At 36.0% G+C, this 20,276-nt stretch overlaps 1 protein-coding gene across 1 annotated transcript; it reads right to left on the bottom strand.

Annotated features, from left to right (window-relative positions):
* Nucleotides 1-1,115: 1,115 nt before the first annotated feature.
* On the bottom strand, nucleotides 1,116-14,427 carry LOC108096980. The gene is given in 11 exon segments (XM_017198964.2): nucleotides 1,116-2,887; nucleotides 2,889-3,052; nucleotides 3,110-3,368; nucleotides 3,422-3,693; nucleotides 3,852-4,157; nucleotides 4,256-4,399; nucleotides 4,622-4,771; nucleotides 6,385-6,601; nucleotides 7,941-8,242; nucleotides 8,324-8,452; nucleotides 12,604-14,427. Coding segments are annotated over 11 exon segments (2,232 nt in total). The 5' UTR covers nucleotides 12,704-14,427; the 3' UTR covers nucleotides 1,116-2,698.
* Nucleotides 14,428-20,276: the final 5,849 nt, after the last annotated feature.

Here is a 20,276-nt window from a genome sequence, read left to right on the forward strand (position 1 = left end):
TGGCCCCTCTTTAGATCGGCTTACCTCTCCTTTCCAAAAATGAACTGGAAAGGAAAGCTCTTTCAAGGGTTTTATATTCAGCTATTCTCAAAATATTATACAACGGATGTTTTTAATGATAATACAGTTCGTTCTATGTTTTTTAATAATCAGCTTTACGGAAGGGCCGAGAGGTGTTTTGAGTGACGGCGCTATGGAATTGCCGTGGGATGTTTCGATGATCGGCGTTACACAAGTGCCGTGGGATGCTCCGATGATCGTGGCTACGAGACGGTTGAAAGAGGCTTCGATAGACGTGGCTACGAGATGCTTCGACGGGACGTGTTCTGATTGGTCGGTCGGGAGCGTTCTACTCGGGTGGTGCTCACACAACGGGAGATCGTATGTTTTCGTAATTGTGTGTTTACGGTAAGTTTATTTTTGTGGCGGCGGGCCGTCAAAGTACATATACCAATTTGACCGAGGTATACATATATTTTTGGTTCGCCTGTTGCGACTCGACTCCATATGTATTTAGGCTTACTCTTCAGGTAATTTATAGCTTTCGGCATCTTATTCAATTTTAAAGTTTAATCCTATGAAATTTTTAAATTTTGGTCTGCCTGAAGCAACTGAGGTCAAAGTCCACGGGAGCAGCCCATTTTAAGAATGTGCCGATAACCGAAAGGGTTTATACATATGTATGTACATATGTGCATTCGCAGCTGCGTTAGTTTTATCCATACCGAATAGTCCACAGGTGTACTCCTTGCTTAATTTGCTGCAGATGACCAGCAGTGGCTAACATGCAAGTAGATATTCATAAAATTAACTTTTCTTCCTAAGCGTCAAGCGAATTTAAATACAAGTTTTTGGAAAATGTTGTACAAAAAATCAATAATAATCTGGAAAAGTAACTTATTGGCAAAAATTTTGAACAATATATTAAAACAACATAATGTTCTCTGTTTGCAACATAAATAAAAATAAATTATTGGTTTTTGAAAAAAAGAAAACAAATTTTAATGTCACTTAAGAGGTCAATCAATACTTACAAGAAGCACAGATATGGTATTTGACCGAAAACAATATTAAAAAAATAACTCCAAACTACATTTGATGCCCATTTTGTTTAGTCAATCTTGGATTACTCATTTATAGCATTTATTAATCTCATTAAAATAAATCGTATAAAATTTACAATACATACATATATCTTTGAGAAAAAAGACAACCGAAATCTTTTTACAGTTTAGCTATAACCATAACTTATTCTAACCTATTTTTTTTTCTTTTTTTTTTGAATTTCATCTTAATTAAATTCTCAACATGAAATAGTTCTTATTCAATTCAATTTCTTAAGAGATAGCTTTATTTTATGAGAGATACCTTTCCATAGACACTCAGGAATTCAATGGGTAGGGTTAACGTGCCTGCATGCATGTGTCATATTTTGATTCGTATAAATATTTCATGGCCTTCAACATTTTCATACACGAATACCAGTTATTGTTATGGATAAGTTCAAATCTTATATCGGCCCAAAACTAATATGTTATATACACTTGATTAATTTTGTTCTATTGAGAACTTTGGACTTCGGGTAATTGTTTTTTCTACTGTTATTATTATAATTCCACTTTATCTACAGTTTCCCCAACATTATTCCTGTAATTGTGGGCTTGCTAATATGCCAACATTCGGCTTCTACACTATATATATACAAATTTTTTTACGAATATTATTAGATTCCATTGGGTTGGTTTTTCTTTGGCTACTAGTTTCGTCAATGTATACACATAGCCCCTCCGATTTAACGTATACAGAATGTATACACTTAAATGCTATTAAGGAAGGCACTTGACAGTTTAAATGAATACTCACCCCAAACAATATATAAAGTCCAACCAAATATTTTTAACTTTATGAACAAAATTGGGAAAACCTATCTCCTATTAAATCTACTTACAAAGCAAAGTCCCACAGCACGGTTTACAAACTCAAAAAATTTACTCTAGCGTGATGGTTCATAAGTGGTTCCCCAAATATAAGTGACCATCTGGTGATTTTGGCACGAATGTATACAAGTGTTTTGGTTCCGTGAAGTGATTGTAATTTTCACAAATATTGCCAATAAATACTCGAATTTGGTAAAGGCCTACGCTGACGGAAGGAGAACCCTAAAATGTTGGTATGGCATTTCCAAATTTATTAATATTATTATCCGAATCTTATTATCTAAAATATAGAAACACAAAAGTTTGGTTATTATTTACTACTAAATCTTTTTCTTTATAGAAGTGCTAGCATGTTATGTTATGACCTTTTGAAATTGAGAGAAAACTAAGCAAAAGACATGCTAATGCTTAATGGACTATTTGTGGATTGTTTGGGACTTCTACTCAGGGGAACCTAGTATGTAATCATATAACATAATTGTGAAAATAAAAAGATTTATATTCTGAAGCTGACCAATGGAACTATGACCTCTTCAAGGGTCTGCGCTCATTTGACTCCGGGGGGAAGCTTAGACTATATGCTAATTGTCCCGAAACCTGGAAGAGCCTGGGACTGCCTTTATAAATTGTTAAGATTCGATGGCGTCTGGCCGATCTGTTGCCTCAAGCGGCTTTTGGGTGCTGAAAGTTGAAGACGAGGCACTTATCCCCACACCCATCGCGGGGTTGTACACATGGGGGTCGCAGTCCAGTGTTCTTTGTCATCCATAGTAGTACTGGGAGCTCACGGCCACACCGGTGGAGAGAGTGCGGGGGGCAGTGCCATCGTATGAAAGCTGAGGCTGCAGCACGGGTGGCTTAGTCCGCCGCAGCGTTGATGCCCCCCCAACATGGATTGAAACATGGGCTTGTGGAGTCACAGTCATAGTAGCCATCGGCGACGGTGAGGGGGAGCGAAGGATGGCCAGGCGAGCCACCGATCAGTGATGTCGGAGGCGTTGCGCTGCTACTTGGCCGTTGGAGCATGCCCATATTCTCTGCGTTTATAATATACCCGCCTCTGATTGTCGGAGCAGTCGTATACTGCGCCAATGAGGTTATGGGTACCATGGTGCCTTCCGGGGGAGAACGGAAATGGAATCACTGCCAAAATAATCCGGGGATATACTCACTTATCGCACTACTACTGGGGGCATTAGCTCCAATCACAATAGCCGAGGTCAATATACCTGTTAGCTGCCCCTGACTGCATGCATTCGTGGTAGCAAAGGGACCAGGGCTTATGCCAATGAGGTCGGGTGACTGACGAGCCCCCATCAAAAGCGGATTGGTCGTCACACTAGAACCGAGGCCTGGACTTCCCACGGTGGTCAGCTGGTTTGATGTTAGCCCGGCGTACAGGCTGCTGGCCGGCGCATACGTCAAGTAATTCTGCACGGTGGCCGGTAAGAATATGGAAAAGCAATCTACTATATTGTACTTACTTCGTTTTTGGACACGCTTGGTAAAGGTAGCGGAGTTTTAAGATCAATGTCAGCGTCTATTTCCGATATCGTGTCATTAAACCCGCTTTGTATGGTCGTCTCCTCAACTCCTCCGGACGCTTCCCTCCCTTTGGTAAAGGAGTTCGAGTGCGTGTCAGTGGTTAGACCGCGACGTTTTTGAAGCACTAACTTAATGGCGATAATTACTATTGAGAAAAACACCCCTATTGAGCCCAAAATAAGAAGATACAAATATAAACGCTCCTGGTCCTCTGTAAGAATGTAAATATATAAATATATATTAAACAGTTAATTGAAAAACTGACGTTAAAAATGAAATTAAATAGCAATAAACTCCCACTAAAGGCCAAAATCATTATGGCCAACCTGTTCGTTTTTCGCATTTTAGTTGGCAATAACTGTCCCTTACCTTCCAGACTTAGGTCAGCGCTGTGTGTCATCACTGGGTTCACGCCACTGCTATCGACATCTGCGACCAGAGAGCTGTTCGTTATGGTTTGATTGCTTGGGAGATTTACACTGGTTTTCGAACTAAGACCGCTTGTGCTGTTGCGGCGACCAGACGTTGTTGTGTTGCTCTGAAGCTTGGGAATCGCCTCGGACTCCTTGTAGATTAGCTCGTCGTCGTAGAGGTCGTTTAAATCGCTCTCGAAATCATCGGTTTCGTCTGGTTCCACATTCGACTCTTTGCTCTCCTTAAGAACTTGCTTTGGCACTATATAGGCGCGACAGGAAGATAAATTTAATCAAATGCCCAGTGATCTTACCACTAACGCCTCTGTAAATCGATTCTCTAATTCCATGCTAACTTACCGCATGTGTAAACAACCTTCAAGTACATACGAGAATTGGGTTGGCAGGGACTTCCAAAGGTATTCGCGTCGGCCGCCAGGTTGCACCGTCTACGTCCGTGGCAAATTTGCATTACGGTTTCCGTGGCATAAGAGGCGAGGCACGCTTTTAAAGGCAAGATGTTTTGCGTCAGTGCGTATCACCTCACATGGAGAGAATAATAAGAAGCTGGGACCGACAACCACTTTTGATTGGTACAACAAACTTTACAAAAAAAAATTTAGCCTAGCTATTTAACTGAGACTCTTAAAATATAAATATATAAATATAAAATATACAAGGAAAAGTGGTCATGATCCCTGTGTAGTGACGAAACCCCAAACTTACTTTCTTCGCGAACCCCTTGCGGCTGGGGGCACTGAATGCTTTCGTACTCGGTTCTCCCAAAGCTGGCACTATATACAGCAATCCGGGAATACGGATTGCACTCTAGTTGGGCGACGTCGTTGAGGCAGGCTACCTTGCTGCGGAACTCATCTGAAATTTATGAAATTCAAATTCGATAGCTATATATTTTTATTGGAAACAATTCTGTTCATACACTCTATACCGCAAAAATATTGTTTATTACCAGTTGCTCGTATTATCGTATAAATTATCATACGAATATTTATCATAAAATCAACAGTTGAATCAAAATCGAATTAACAGAAACTGTAGAACGAATTATTTGGGAACACCGCTGCGACGACTAAATATATTTTTTATTTTTATTTGGAACCAAACTGTTAATATTTTTTCCGATTATTTTAACAGCTTGTATATTGCTTTGGTGCTCAAAAAAATTGTTGGAAATGGAAAGTCTGTACTGAAATGACGTGCATGACTAAAGGTCAATATAACCTGCACACCGAATTGGTCTAGGAACACGGAGAGACAACCTAACTTTTGGAGAAGCGAAGGAGAGGGTCTTTTGGCTCGTAGAGGCGTTAGGAATGGCGGCCACAAGGTTCATTTAGACGACGTCTGTGCAAAATAGTGGTAAAGTTTTTATTGCGAATGTCAAAAAGCACTGTTTATAACAAATCACATTTGTCGACCACCCAGAATTTGTATCACCTATAAATTCTTCTCGTTGAATATCGCTCTTATAAGACATCTGTAGATGAGCTATATATAGTTTGAGACCTCTTAAATCATCAGGATATCACTAACTTACCTAGTTAGTGGGAGAATAAGGATGATCTAAGCTTCAGGTATACTGTCATAGATGTGTACAGCGAGGGAGCTTTTGCCCCTCATCCCCAAGACCGTAAAGAGTCAGTAGCGATACTAGTCCCAACCCAAGCATACAAACGACTCAGCAGAGTAGTGGACGCAAACTAGAAGCCTTTAAGCTTTTCCTAAAAAATCAGTGTTCTTTCTTTGTAACGGGCAGTCACGTCCAAATATATTTGGAAGGATCAACCTACAAACTCAACTGAGTAAGTTGCGCTTAAGTAGCGTGCAGAGACAAAGAAATTAAGTATATTAAACTAGCTCGATACATAAGTGAGAAACTAGATACTAAGCTAGCATTCTCAAATGAATAACCCTGCAATTATAACTGAAATCATATGTTTTATAATTTTTCCCATGCCCATAGTTGTCATCACAAAATCGTCCTATCTCAATAAAAAAAGGTTTTGAGACCATACAAAATCTAACATTTTGGAAAACTAAAATGCTGTATCCCATATCCTTGAGGCTTCAGAACATATTTTGCGGATTCACTCCCAATACAGTATCTTCTATATCTCCCATTCTCAATTTAAATTTCGATACTATAAATATTTTAATGCCTGCGATCTTGAATTTTTCATTGGACTCCTGACAAAAAATATATATTTATTTGACGTATCTTTAAACAAATTCAGTAAACTTGTTATCTTTTTGAATTTCGCGAATACAAGTATAAAAGCTGAATATATGAAATTAATATTATGATAATATTCCGTGATATAGTCGTCCGCACTATAAGAACTTTAAGTCGAAATAAAAGAGTTGTTGAAGAAACTATATCCCAAAAATGTTGAAGATTTTCTCATTTCATTTTTCGATTTTGTAAGCCAACAATATGGTAAAATTTAAGTTGAAAGAGCATGACTTACATGGACGACATTTGTAGGCAACCTCGACAATCTTCCTGCGCTTGGGGCACGGATCGCTGCTAATTGCATCGGAGCTGGCCGTGCTGCTGTGATAACTGCTCGTCCCAGAAGAGTCACCCACGCCACTGGCACCCTGTCCGTAGAACTGAGGCGAACCGTGAAACTTGCAGTGCTTCTTTTTCTGGCAGGCCTCTACTACAGTTTGCAGTAAGGAGTACTGAAAACATGAGGATTAATAATAGCAAATCGTTGTATTTCAAATCAAAGTGGTTAGTTTTACTATATAAGCAATCAACGTGCTATAAATGGTTGTTATATTAAAAGATTTTTCGCCTTTCATATAATAATTATAACATAGATGATATTTAAATATTCAATACTTTAAATACAATTAATAATAGGTTATAAATAGAGTTTAGAGTATAACTTTCAAATTAAGGAGAATTTAATATAAACATGTCTTGTTTTTGAAAAGTATAAGCTAATAAACTACAAATAACAAGAAAGCAGGCTAGCTTCGGCAAGCCGAAGCCTATATACCCTTGCAGTCATCAAATATGTCAAACAAAATACATAAAGGCTAAATAACGTCGAAACTATGTCGATTCTTCTATTAAGTTTTTATATTTTCGATGATTGTTCATATGACAGCTATATGATATAAGTAGTCTTTTGATTTTTATGAAACTTAATTCGCAATTCAAGGTCATTAGAAAACACTTTATTCAAAAAATTTCACTTGTCTGCTGAAAAAAAAATTTTTTTCCGTTATTTCTATATAGATTTTTTGATCTTTCCTATGGCAGCTATATGATATAGTTCTCTGATTTTTATGACATTTTTTCTCGTTTTAAGAGTAGTAAAAGAAATTCGATGTCCTAAAAATCATGCTTGTGGGATAAAAAACAACGGGATAAAAACAATGAAAAAAAAATATTAGGTTGTTTGGTAATGACATACCAGTTTTTACATTCAAATTTCGCGCTTCGCTGGTGAAGTCAAATATAATCGTACATATAGCACTTAAATTGGACAATGCTAACTACCTATGTATGTTAAAATCGTCGTCAAAAATCAATAAAGAAACCGCTATGTCATTATCAAACAATCTAATATTTTTTTTCATTGTTTTTTTTAGTCATCCGATTTTCATTTAATTTAATTCGAAAATTCGAAATAGATTAAAAAAAAAAACACCATCTGAAAGATGTGATCAAAAACCACGGCGTGATAATTTTTTTTCAATCTCTTGTATGGGAGTTATACGATATAGTCGCCCAATCCAGCCCTTTTTATATACTGCGTACAATAACTACACAACTTTTGGTAAAGTTTCAGCAAGATAGATTTAAAACTGAGAGACTAGTTTACATAAAAACGGACAGACGGACAGATGAAGCGACGTAGAGACGTATTTCGATTCAAATCGTGATGATTATCAGGAATATATAAACTTTATGGGTTCTGAGGTGACTCATTCACTGCGTTGTAAACTGCTGACCGAAATTATAATATCCTTTGCTCTGCAAGGGTATAAAAATATACAATTAGTTTACCTGCAATGCATTTGGCCACATGCAGTTATCCGAAGAGTTTTCACTATCAAAATCACTACTTTGCACGTCGTCAGCAGAGCCAGTCGTATCTAAAACCGATTCGGAGCCACTGGAGATGGTAGCTTCACTTACAGATTGCAATGATCCAGCAAGACCGTAGCCGCCATTTACATATCTGTTTGATGCTACCTTTGGTGAAAACGAACCAAAGATGGACCCGCGAAGAAGGTGTTTTGTCCTGCCACGGATTTCGGGCCCCGTTTCGCCGGATCCAGGACAGAGCTCCTCAATACTGTAGCCATCTGTAAATCAGTTTCCGAATAACAGAAATAAAATAGAGGAGTTCATTTCGGGCTTGATATTTTAATGGTTTTTTAACTTACCCTTCGCCACAAACTTGTTGTATTGGGCAAACTCAATTGAAATGCTGGTTCCACGGGGACAGGCTATAACAACCTGATCCGAATCACAAGCAGCTTTCTGATATGTTCGCAAGGTGGCAGATAACAAAGCTAAGTTAAAGCAAAGAGAACAAATGTGTAAGTAGCACTTTCTTTTTACGAAGATAATAATTTTTTTCAGAAAAAAACCGTCCCTGCCAATAATACAATTCAAACATTTGATTTCATTGATTTCAGTACTCAATTTTTTTGAAATGGTTTTCTCTAAAGAGAGTAAAGATAACCTTTTCCTATCTAATTTCTTCAAATGTATATAAAAATAAATTCAACAAACCTTAATTGTTTTAAGATAATCGCAAAAGCGAATGCCCATTTCAACGAGATTACTTTAAAACAGTTGGACAGATTATCATGACGGTATTGACTCGGACGGGGATGCTGATTTAGAATAAAGGATTGGAGGCGTCTCCTTTTCTGCGTTGCAAACTAAACCATAACCAGAAAAGGCTATAGTGGAGTGACTCGACCATTATATACTCTTTTTTTAAATTCAATTTTCATTTTTATTCCAATATTCAGCTTTCAAGATATTAACGTTCAAACAAACAAAAAGGATACGCCCCGGGGCAGGTGGACATAATGTGTGCACCGAACTCATGGAGAAGTTGAAATGTATAGTATAATATTAACCAAATTATTGTTAGTTAAAAACTGTGCTCGCCACAGATTATCGGAATAGGTGACACAAAAATGTAACAAGAATCTACATTTTTAATCCCAATAATTAAGCTGGTTTTTTCAGCCCTTGCAAAGATAATTATAAGCTCAGTCAGATATACGAGGGGCATTCAAAGAGTAAGGTGACTTTGTACTTCTTAGAAAAATGATTTATTTGTCTATCAATATTTATTTTGTCCCCTTCAAAGCAACCCCCCTCAGACTTATCACAACGGTCTCATACCCACTTTTCCATGGAGCCAAGTCCGGCGAAAATGGTGGCTGGAGCATGTTTGTGGTGTTGTTTTTGGCCAAAGCAAAGATCAGTCATTATATGGTAAGAAAAATTAGGAAAACATCACCGTCACGCCAGAAACCATAAAATATTTATATGCTCAGTATCACCATCTAAATCGATCTGAACATCATATTCTGCCCGTCTCTCTGTTTCTATGCAAACTGGTTTCTCACTTTTAGAACTATCGTGTTTAAACTTTGCCGAAAGTTCTATACTTATTGCAAGCAGTATTTAAATCGAAACGGATCGGACGACCATACCTTACAGCTCCAATAGAAGAGATAAATAAATAATGGGAAAAGGGTATTACGCCGTTGCTATACATTTGCAGAGCAAAAGGGTATTATAATTTCAGTCAGAAGTTTGTAACGCAGTGAAGGAGACACCTCAGACCCCAAAAAGCATAGTACATATATACATATATTCTTGATCAGCATCACGATCTGAATTGAAATACGTTTTTACGTCTGTCCGTCTGTCCGTTTCTCTTCAAACTAGTCTCTCAGTTTTAAAGCTGGCTTTGTTTCTTGTTTTTTATAATTTCGGCAGATGGTGTTACGATAACAGATATAAAAAATGTATTTCTTTAAAAGTCGGACTGCCTGAACAAATATGTTATTTGCATTGAGAAAATCAAATCAAAACAAGAGAAAAATCTTATCATTGACGTTCTTAAGATTGAACTTAACATATAAACCTCAGCTCGCCGAAAATGGTATTCTTTCTTGTTGAAAGTGATTTACTGAAACTCAGTAATACAACTTATTATCTATAACGAAACCAAATTCTTATTTTCTCCACAGTATTATATCCCTCAGAAACTAAATAACTTAATTTAAATTACGCTAACCCTTTGTCCTTGTTGGTAAAAATAAATGGGGACCGGGAGATACTGTTTTGGGTTCACTTTAGCAAAAACGAGTTCGGTTCCTCCAGCAACCATGTTTACACTTATGTACATGTTTATCTAATCGTATTCATAAACATTTTTTGTGCTACTTTATAGTGTATTATTTATATTTAATCAAATATAAAAATGTCAAACAAGCCACCACATAAGCGTAAAGTTTTATTAATTTTTTTACAAAATGTTTTCTGCTGCTTTCTATTGTTACTATACAGCCATTGACAAATAAGTAGCACAAATGTTCGAAGAATGGTTTCCTTCAAGTTATTTCGTTATTTAACGATTTTTCTCTGGATTATGTAACCTCCAGTATATTTTGTTACATTTCAGCATTGTTATTTCATTGTGGTTTGAAAAAATTCAATTAAATATCACACATTGGCTTGGAACGTAATTTTTAAAATGTAAAAATTTAATACTGGTTTTGTTGTGTTTCAAAGTTGATTCCTAATTTGACTATTTTTGTGAAAAATGAGCCGCGAGAAAGGACCTTTATTAATCAAATAAGTAAATCCGGCAAATCCGTTGCTTAAATTAATTTCAAAATTAACTGCAAAAATTGTTATCAATCTATGTATTAGTTAAGCAACGTAATTGTTATTTAAATAAAAACCAAATTCGGAAGAATGTTCCGAAAAACGACCTTTTGCCAAAATGGGAATGGTGTTGTACCAATAGTCCTAAACAATCGATCCATTGATTAAATAACTTATATAGACTGGAGAAGGAAATGGAGTCTATTATTATTAGAGATATGCCGTTATAAGAAACTTATGAAATTGAACGGCTAGAGTCGTTGAAAATGGCTGCAGAACGAAAAAATGTATGTTTTGGATTGACCGATCAAAGATCTAATCTGAATCCCATTGCAATCCTCTGCAATACAGTTCAATTTTGAATTACCATACTAATGAGAAATTGGAAAATTCGTATGATTTGTCAGCAGGAATCAAAGAATCTATCTGTCTAGTTTTCTTTTAAAAGGCTGGTGGGAAGGATAAACTGGAGGTGTGAAGCGGTATAACTTAAAGGACACAGCACCAAATACAGACAAATAAAAAATATTTATGTGATTACACAATTTGCAGGCACTCCTACAAAAATAGCTATAACAATTGTTCGAACATTTAATAGTTTACTACTGTTTATAAATTAGACAGTTTTCTTAATATGTTAAAGAATTACTATATCCTTTATTGTGATGTACTTAGTTTTCGATGGCATATTAGATATTTGTGCATTTATGTATCTGTCCATGGCTGTAGACAGTTCTTTTAAATTAAGCATACATTTTCCCAGCTGAATGATATAATTGTCATCACTTTCTAGAAATAACTTTTTTAATCACATTTAACAAGAACATATTAATAAGTGTCAGAAAAAATGCATAAATGCCCAACAACATCGAAGCAATAACGATTTTTCTTTAATTATCCATAATTTCCATGACAACTATATGACACAGCCATCCGATTTTAAAATTCATTTAGAGGCTCAAGAGTCGCTAGGATATTCTTCACCCAAAAATCATACTTTTGTGCTAAAAAAAAACAGCGATTTTCCAGTTTTGTTGTTTTCTGATAAACTCGACATTTCAAAAATCACGCTTCTATGAAAGTTAAATTATATTAAATAATATAATAAATAATATTTGATAAAAACAACTGCGATAACATTTTTGCACCATTATTTCTTGGATCTTTTCTATGGGAACTGTACGATATAGTCATTTGATCAATAATACCTATACTTTATAAGGTCTGAAGTGTCTCTTTTACGGCATTGAAAACTCCTTACTAATATTATAATACTCTTTGTATTGGTATAAAAAGGAATAGTTATTGTGTTCTCGCCTGTAATACGATTTGATGGGCTTTAAAACACTTTTTTTCTTGGTCTGCATTTTAGCGAATGATTTCTCGAATGCATTTATTGAATTGTGAATACACACATAAGACAGAGACGTTTGCGTCTTAAGTTAAGTTGGCCAGAATTGTGATGATTGTGTTAGTAAAAGTGGTAATGAGAAACTCGAACCCTTTAATGCCTGTTTATGACTAGAAGCTGTATTATCATTCCAAAATTATACTCCCCAAAAACTGTGGGAATTATGCGGTCGGAGGGAGAAAAAATTAAGCGATCTCGAGATCTCGACAGTCAGACATAAATCGAAATTGACCGACATTTTAATAACGATCCTACTAAAGATTTCTTTATACTCTATGGCTCCTCGAGTCCTTCTACGTTTTAAGTAAGAGAACATTACGAATGTTCACAAAAATAAAACTACTATGGTCGCCCGAAAAAAAAAAAAAAACAACTTTGAAATGCTTTGCTTACCCAGCGGATCGATTCGAAAAATGACTTCACCATCAGCCGTGGCCGCGCTGATAATGCACAGGAAGGTGAGCACCAGGCTCCTGGCCTTCGGGCAATCCATTCGAGCAATTTGTAGTCAGTGGATCGACTGGCGGGGCAGCAGTGAGCACATGCTTTGGCTTTGCTGGGCAGTTGCATTACAGACCAAGCTCGTACTGTTGTCTATTCGGAGGTTTTAGTTAGTAGCTTTTACCGCTCATTAACTGGTAAAGTCAGCACGTCCCTAGGTGCATTCACTCTCGGAGTCGGTTGTCTGCCAAACAACTATTTAACAACCGCTTTTTGCTTTATCCTTTATCTGGCAACTTATATAAACACTTAAGCCCTAAAATAAGAGACTTTGCACGTTGGTATCCAGAGACTAAGAAGGTTACTTCACCCGGTGGAGTATTGTATTTAAATCACTTAAAGCGCCGGCAACATCTTGGGTATCCATATTTTTTCACATTAATTTTATTTCATTTTAATTTGTGTAGTCTTGGGAAGTACTAATTCGGCAATGTTTCGATTTTTCATATTTTAGCTAGCATATTCAGTTGACCCGAACGCACGTGCATCATTAGTTGAATGTTTTCCCGTAAAGGAAATTGACTTAATTATTGACTTTGCCCTAAAAGTTGATTTTAAAACACCAAGTTCAACACTTGCTTGTTTTCAATTACCCTGTACTTGAACGACAATTATATGATTAAGCTATGCTATTGAAAATAAAAATGCCAACGTATCCAAAGTATAAATGTTGTTGTTATCCTTTTTGTTAATAAACAAGGCAGTTCGTATGCCGCCTTGTTGGCTTTAATATGGTGGGTCTGATGTTTAATATGTAGTTCGTGTATTGTTCGATTGTCAAGGAATGTCTTCGACGAATTATAGTACTTTTTCAATTCGTCAGAAGCGAGCATCGTGCTGAGAAAAAGAAACCTGCTGGGGTTTCACAATAACAAGGGATTTCTTTGGCTGCAATTATTTCTCATTCGTCTTTCGGTTCCATGCCTTCAGCTTGCATTAGATGAATGAGTATGTACATATATGCCTGGATGGATATACCTGGATGCAAGCGGGCGCAATCACTTAAACTGAAGTCAGTGTGGGACTTTAAAGTCGGAATGGTGTAAAGAAATGCAGGTACGGAAATGAAAATACTACACTACGCCGAAAGGTTCCTATGGAGCAAACTTTATTGCGTCTTTTCGCCGCACCGTAGTATCAATTGTTTTGTGTGAACTAAATCGCTTAAGCACCAATCATACTCTAGGGTTCTAATTAAAAACCCTTAAGAAGTTTAGTAAGGTTGAAGACCAGAGCCATGGCTCTATTTAAGGAAAAATGTAGACTAAGCGGAACATATGGCCCAGCGCACCGACCAACCACTAGGGAATGACCATCGTACTTTTGCAGTGGAATGATTATTTTCATTTGAATGAGGGTCTGAGTTTCTTGCAGTCAACCTAATTGCTACTCAAGATTCTATATTTTCGAACACCCAAACGCATCCTTCTTTAAAACTAAGTTGGCCTCAATTTGCATTTTGCCCCAGAAAAGGGGACCACAAAATTTGCACAGTTTTCTTTGTATGGGCTCACTCAAATATTTTGGCTTCCGACAAAACGGAAAACATGCACGCACTTAAATGAACACCTCAAGCTCGGCATGCAAGAGGCACGTGCGAGCGAACCGTTCGCGTCGGCCTCGGCCAGGATAGCGATAGCGATATCGTCTCCGAGGCGCCCCGCAGTCGGCAGCATAAACTCCTGCGGCACAAGCCTTACACGTCCGCGTCGTCGGGGTAACTGAAGGACTCTGCGGGACAGAGCCTCCGCCGTGGTAGATTATGTATAAGGTAGTCTCCTCGGGTCCGTCGGCCAGTCTGGACGACGAGCTTTCGGCTGGGAAGTTTTCTCTCCGGGAGAGGATTCCGCGAAGTCGACTCTTTGCCGGGACAACCGGCGCATGACAAAGAGAGCCGATGCTCAGAGCCCAGATGCAGGGGAAGCCACCACCAAACGGCGTTGCTCTGGGCTGACGAACTGGGAAAGTGGGTCAGCGCGACCGCTGCTTGGGTGTCCTTTGCTCAATCCCAGTCCCAGCCGTACGACCCCTTCGACTGCGGACAAAGAGTATTGGCGGGTGACGAGTACGGCCGAATGTAACTCTCACAGCCAACTCAACAATTTCGGTTCAGCCTGTTCGGTTGCGAATTGCGACTGATACTGACAATACTCTTTGACTCATTCTAGTCCCGTTCTCGCCGATGCTAGTTAGTTTTCGAGAATTCTTGAATTGTTTTTAAGACAAACTCCGGATTTTTATCTTAGATCCGTAATTACATTTTTTTAATTATACAATTTTTACCCACTCCTAAATTGTATATACATACCTATATAAAGTTTTAGATAAAAAGAATTGTAGGCATTAAGCTGACAATCCAAAATCATTTTGGATTTCCTATTAAAAAAAAACTTTTAGTGGAATATAATGACTAGAAGTATATTAAGAGGTAAATAAATATAATTGTCAGTTTGACTAAATGGTTAAAAATTAGATTTTTCTAAGAAAACAGTTTTAGTGAAAGTTTTTTCTTGCGTTATTCTTGTTGTAAAAATGGATTTCTAATGGTGCTCTTAAACCCTTAAAGAATAACTTGAAGTAAAAAATCTTCTTATTTTTAATCAGAATCTGGCAAGTCAATCATCTACCCATTTTGTCATTCGGAATTAATGTCGAGTTTCTGGAGACTATAAAAGCTAAGATGTCCGGACTTAAAATTAAGGATTTTGAATTTTTTTTTAGTTTTGTGGCACCCACTTTATAAGATATTAAATATTGAGATTTCTTTATTACTCACGCTTTTTAAAATGGTTTATTTGAGTAACGGGTTCTAATAGTCCTTCGACTACACCCCTTTCTCTTGATTTTAAATTCACGTAAAATAAAGCTGTACTACAAAGTAAAACACATGATTTTGTAAAGCAACATACAAATTGTATATTAGAATCTGCGGAATCTCATTTTATTTATTCCCTAGTTAAGATTTTTAAGATTATTATGAATTTAAATACGGAACCAAAATTTTCTTAAAAAAAATAATAGTTTAAAAAAACACTCCTTTACAGCTAAAGGAACTAAAAACTTAGAAAATAATTTTGAATAAGAAGGAGTTTGTATTACATTTGTAGCAGAATGTCCAACAATCAATCATGATTAATTGCCTCAAAATAAAACAAGAAAGGAAGCTAGCTTCGGCATTCCAAACTTATATACCCTTGCAGACATCAAATAGGTCGAACAAAATACATAAAGGCTAAGCAACATCAAATCTCTGACGATTTTTCTATTCATTTTTCATATCTTTGACGATTGTTATATGACAGCTATATGATATAATCGTCAGATTTTTATGAAATTTAATTCGAAATTTAGGAATCATTAACAAAGTCTAATTTCCAAAAATCATGAAATTATCTCTTGAATTACGAATTAAATTTGATTAAAATCGGACAACTATATTATATAGTTGCCATATGAACATTAGTCGATAATATGGAAAATGTATACGAATATCGTCATAGCTTCGATGTTGTTTAGCCTTTATGCATTTGATGAGCACACGTCAAATACGACTGCAATGGTATATATTATTTACATATATATACTGTACTGTATATACTGTATATATACTATATAAGCTTCAGCTTGCCGCAGCTAGCTTCCTTTCTTGTTTTATATTTATACTTTTCGATCTTTCCTGTGGCAGCTATGTGATAGAGTTATCCGGATCTGATCAAATTCAATTCCAAATTCAAAAGATGTTAGAAAACACTATCTGAAAAAATTAAGTCGATCTGATCAAAAACAAAGGCGTGATAATTTTTTTTTAATCCCTCGTATGCGAGCTATCCGATATAGTCGCCCGATCCGGCCCGTTCCGACTTTTTTTACTGCGTGCAATAACTACACAACTTATGGTAAAGTTTCAGTAAGATAGTTTTAAAACTGAGAGACTAGTTTACATAGAAACAGACAGGAGAAGAGATTCAGATCATGATGGTGATGAGAAATATGTATGAATACTTTGTGGGGTCCGATGTGTAATTTTCACTGGTTTTGACTGAGACCGATATGGTATCCCTACTTATATGCCATGGATATGGGTTAAGTAAAGGAGAGAGGGGGGCTTGCGGACTAACAACAGTCAGTTCATAATTTTTGAAAGGTATAATTTTTTAAAGTCCGTGAGCATCGTAACCTATAATATGCTTTGTAATTGAAAAGTTTTTGTTTTCATGCGCTGCCAAAAAGTTAAAATGTTAAAAAAAAACGTCAACTTAAAAAAAAATTTAAATTTCTTTTTTTAAATAATCCGACCCGGTTTTTTTTTCGAATCGATATTTTTATTGAAATTATGTCCAATATTCTTTCAGATCTTGTACTAAAACGTGTTTATACTAACAAGAATTTACGTATCCTGAAAATTTCCAAACAATCCAAAAACGATAAACATGTTTTAAGTATTCAAATTAAAAAAAAAAATTTTTTAAAAGATAACTTGCACAACGCCTTTAAGGTTTCAAGTTTTTTCGCTTTTATATTTATTACTACCTTTAAGAAATTCAAATAATTTGTTTTAGTCCATTTTAAGCAAGTTGTCCCATGTCCCAAAATTATTTGCGTTTACTTGCTGTTTTTTAATAGGTTCTAAGTCCGAATTGAATGATGTCTACGGTGTAGGACATTTCTAAATTCACTTACGGCTTCCTTTCTTGCTTTATTCACCTGGGTTCGGTTCTTGGCCTTAGCGTCTTGGCCGAAAATATTAATAACCTTTTAAAAACTGAACGTAACATGCGCAAAAACCATAAAAATATTTGCTATAATTTTTGCCCAGTTAACTGTTCGACAACATGAAAAATCAAACTATTTGACATGACTCTGCCCTTAAGCAAGGAATTAAACCATTATATTTCGTTAAATTCAACTAGATGTAGATATAGGACAAACACCATCAAATGGTGTTTCATTTAACTGTTATACAACGAGAACCCAGCACTGGTGTTCTAAACGGTTATACGACGCCAAAACCTAACGAACTTTTGGACGTAAATATCGTAAAAACCAACAGTAAATGGGACACGGGATAAATACAAATATAATGACTACAAATAAAAGTTATTGAAATAAAATAACATTTATGCATTTGTGGATAATACAAGTGCCCAAATTTAATTGAATCTGAAATGATTTTGATGTTCAAGTGGACCTGGTCAGACTTAAATCTTCCATTTCTTGGCCTTTTTAATTTCAGCTGATAAGGGCATAGTAAAGAAGCAAACCAATGTGACATAAATGGAACATATATCAGGAGGACTAAATATAAGATCATACAAGGCTTGAATAACACTGTGCGACAAAAAAATGTTTAAGTTGATTTTTTCTTATTTTTCACTTCTACCAATCAAAATAAGAATACAAGTTTGTGGATTTGTTAATATCAATAGCCAATCAGCTTCTACGCACACTCAAATGTCCCAAAAACGCGTGTTTTTGCATATTTCACAGCCTTATAAACACATATTGGGAAAATATTTTTTCACCGTTATAAGCGTTAATGCAAGTTCGATATCTATTAATTAAAATGCATTAATCAAATATACCGTTAGGCTTTTATAACAATGCTTTAAAATTTTTTTCTCCCAGCTCTATACTCTGGGCGACTACGTATGGAACTTGTTACGCGAGAATATCTCTGAAAAAGCCAAAAAAAATCTGAAAAAAATTTCACTTTTAAAAAAAATAATAGTTTATTGGAAGTAAAAAAAAATAATATTTTGTGTTAAATATTTTCATAATAATAATTTCATAAAATTTATCATAAAAAAAGAAATCCTATCACTTAGAAGGTGGCATAAATATTTTTGTGCATAACTTATGCACCTTAACCGAAAACAATCAAAAAAGTAACTTAAACAAAGATTTTGTTAAATTTTGTCGCACAGTGTAATAGAAGGCTCGAAACGTCCATTATTAAATACATTGGCTTAGATATTTCTAAGACAGACTTGATGGTACGATTTTTTTGATTTGAGGATTCAATAAAAAGCCAAAATCTTTTTATAATCTAACTCATTTTGTATCTTTTTAACAAACTTTGCGACTTTCGCAAAGCAAAGGAAATCTAAATACTAGTATATTAGAAATAATCCGAGCGCTATGCTTTAATCTTACCTAATTTTTCTCCACATAAAACACAGTTTAGGGACTGTGTCCATATTAAAGCCCAGCCAAGAAACACCACACGAAGATTAAGGTGTCGGGAGTAAACGCGGTGCCTCCTCCATTTCAGGCGCGAATCCATCACAAAACCGAAGCCTTGGGGCGAATCAGTGAACTTGGTGTTTAAACCGATATTCCCGAAACTGAAATTTTCTCTTGGGTATACTATTTTCTGTGCTATCAATAGCTTATACTGTATTCGTTTTGATGGCAAATTTGTGCCTTCGTGTTGTATCTGCTTTATGCAAAATTTTTTCTGCTTCTCTACAACAAAAGTATTGGTTTCCTTTTTCAATCGAAAACAATGCCGCTTAAGGTTGCTTGGGAATTCAGAAGGTTTATTTCAAAAGCTGTCCGATATTAAGACCTGCAATAAAAACAAATATGTTATGCGTGTTTTGATTTAACTTTATTAAAACCGTGAATTGCAGTTATCAAAAAAATAATCGTTCGAGTCAAAAAAGTAGGATAGCATTTTGCATTGATGACTTCGGTTCTTAAAATAATTATGATGCGAGTTTTACAAATTTGCATTGTTCATTTACGCAATCTATCTCTTTGAGTCGATATCTTCTAAAATATATGACCTATTATATTGAGACTGAACATGTAGACCCATATGATGAGCTTTCAGCAAACGAAATTTGTAAAAAAGTGACTTCAAAAAATCATTCAACGTAATAAAATCCACTTTATTACGCCCACCAGCCTTTTGGGCGACTGAACGCCCTGCCTGTATTGAATTCGATATATGTAGAATCTATCTAAGGGGTATCTGGTAGACGAGGCATTTCATGTGGATTAGTGGGTTAGGTCTGCTGTTAAATCTGCTGATTTACGCCCTGTAAACCTGACCTTCGGCAAGACATAGCTGATATACCCTTGCAGTCATGAAATATTTCGAACAAAATACATACAACAACATCGATACTACAAAGTTTCTATATTTTCGACGATTGTTTAAAAAATATAGTGTTCTACCGACTCTTGAATAACGAATTTCGATTCAGGTCCTTTATGGGCCTGAGGTGTCTCCTTCACTGCGTCGCAAACTTTTGACTGAAATTATAATACCGTCTGTAGGGGTATAAAAATGCTTATGCATACAGCCTTGCTATTAAAACTCATCAAAAATCGATGATAAAAAGATTTCGTTCCATTGAGGGTCCGATCGGTATCGGCATTGATGTATTGTTCTTAGTTATGTCAAATTTTGTACTATGTTTCTAATTTTATCTAAAACAGTAGGGGAATGTTGTCAGGGTTGGGCCATATTTTGAGCTAAGCCCATAAGTACTGAACGAATGGCAATTTAGAATAAGTTTGTTTATATTTGGAAAGGTACACGCAAGTGAAAGTGTTCA

The sequence above is a fragment of the Drosophila ficusphila genome, unplaced genomic scaffold (assembly GCF_018152265.1).
Source record: "Drosophila ficusphila isolate 14025-0441.05 unplaced genomic scaffold, ASM1815226v1 contig_2, whole genome shotgun sequence".
Lineage (NCBI taxonomy): Eukaryota > Metazoa > Arthropoda > Insecta > Diptera > Drosophilidae > Drosophila > Drosophila ficusphila.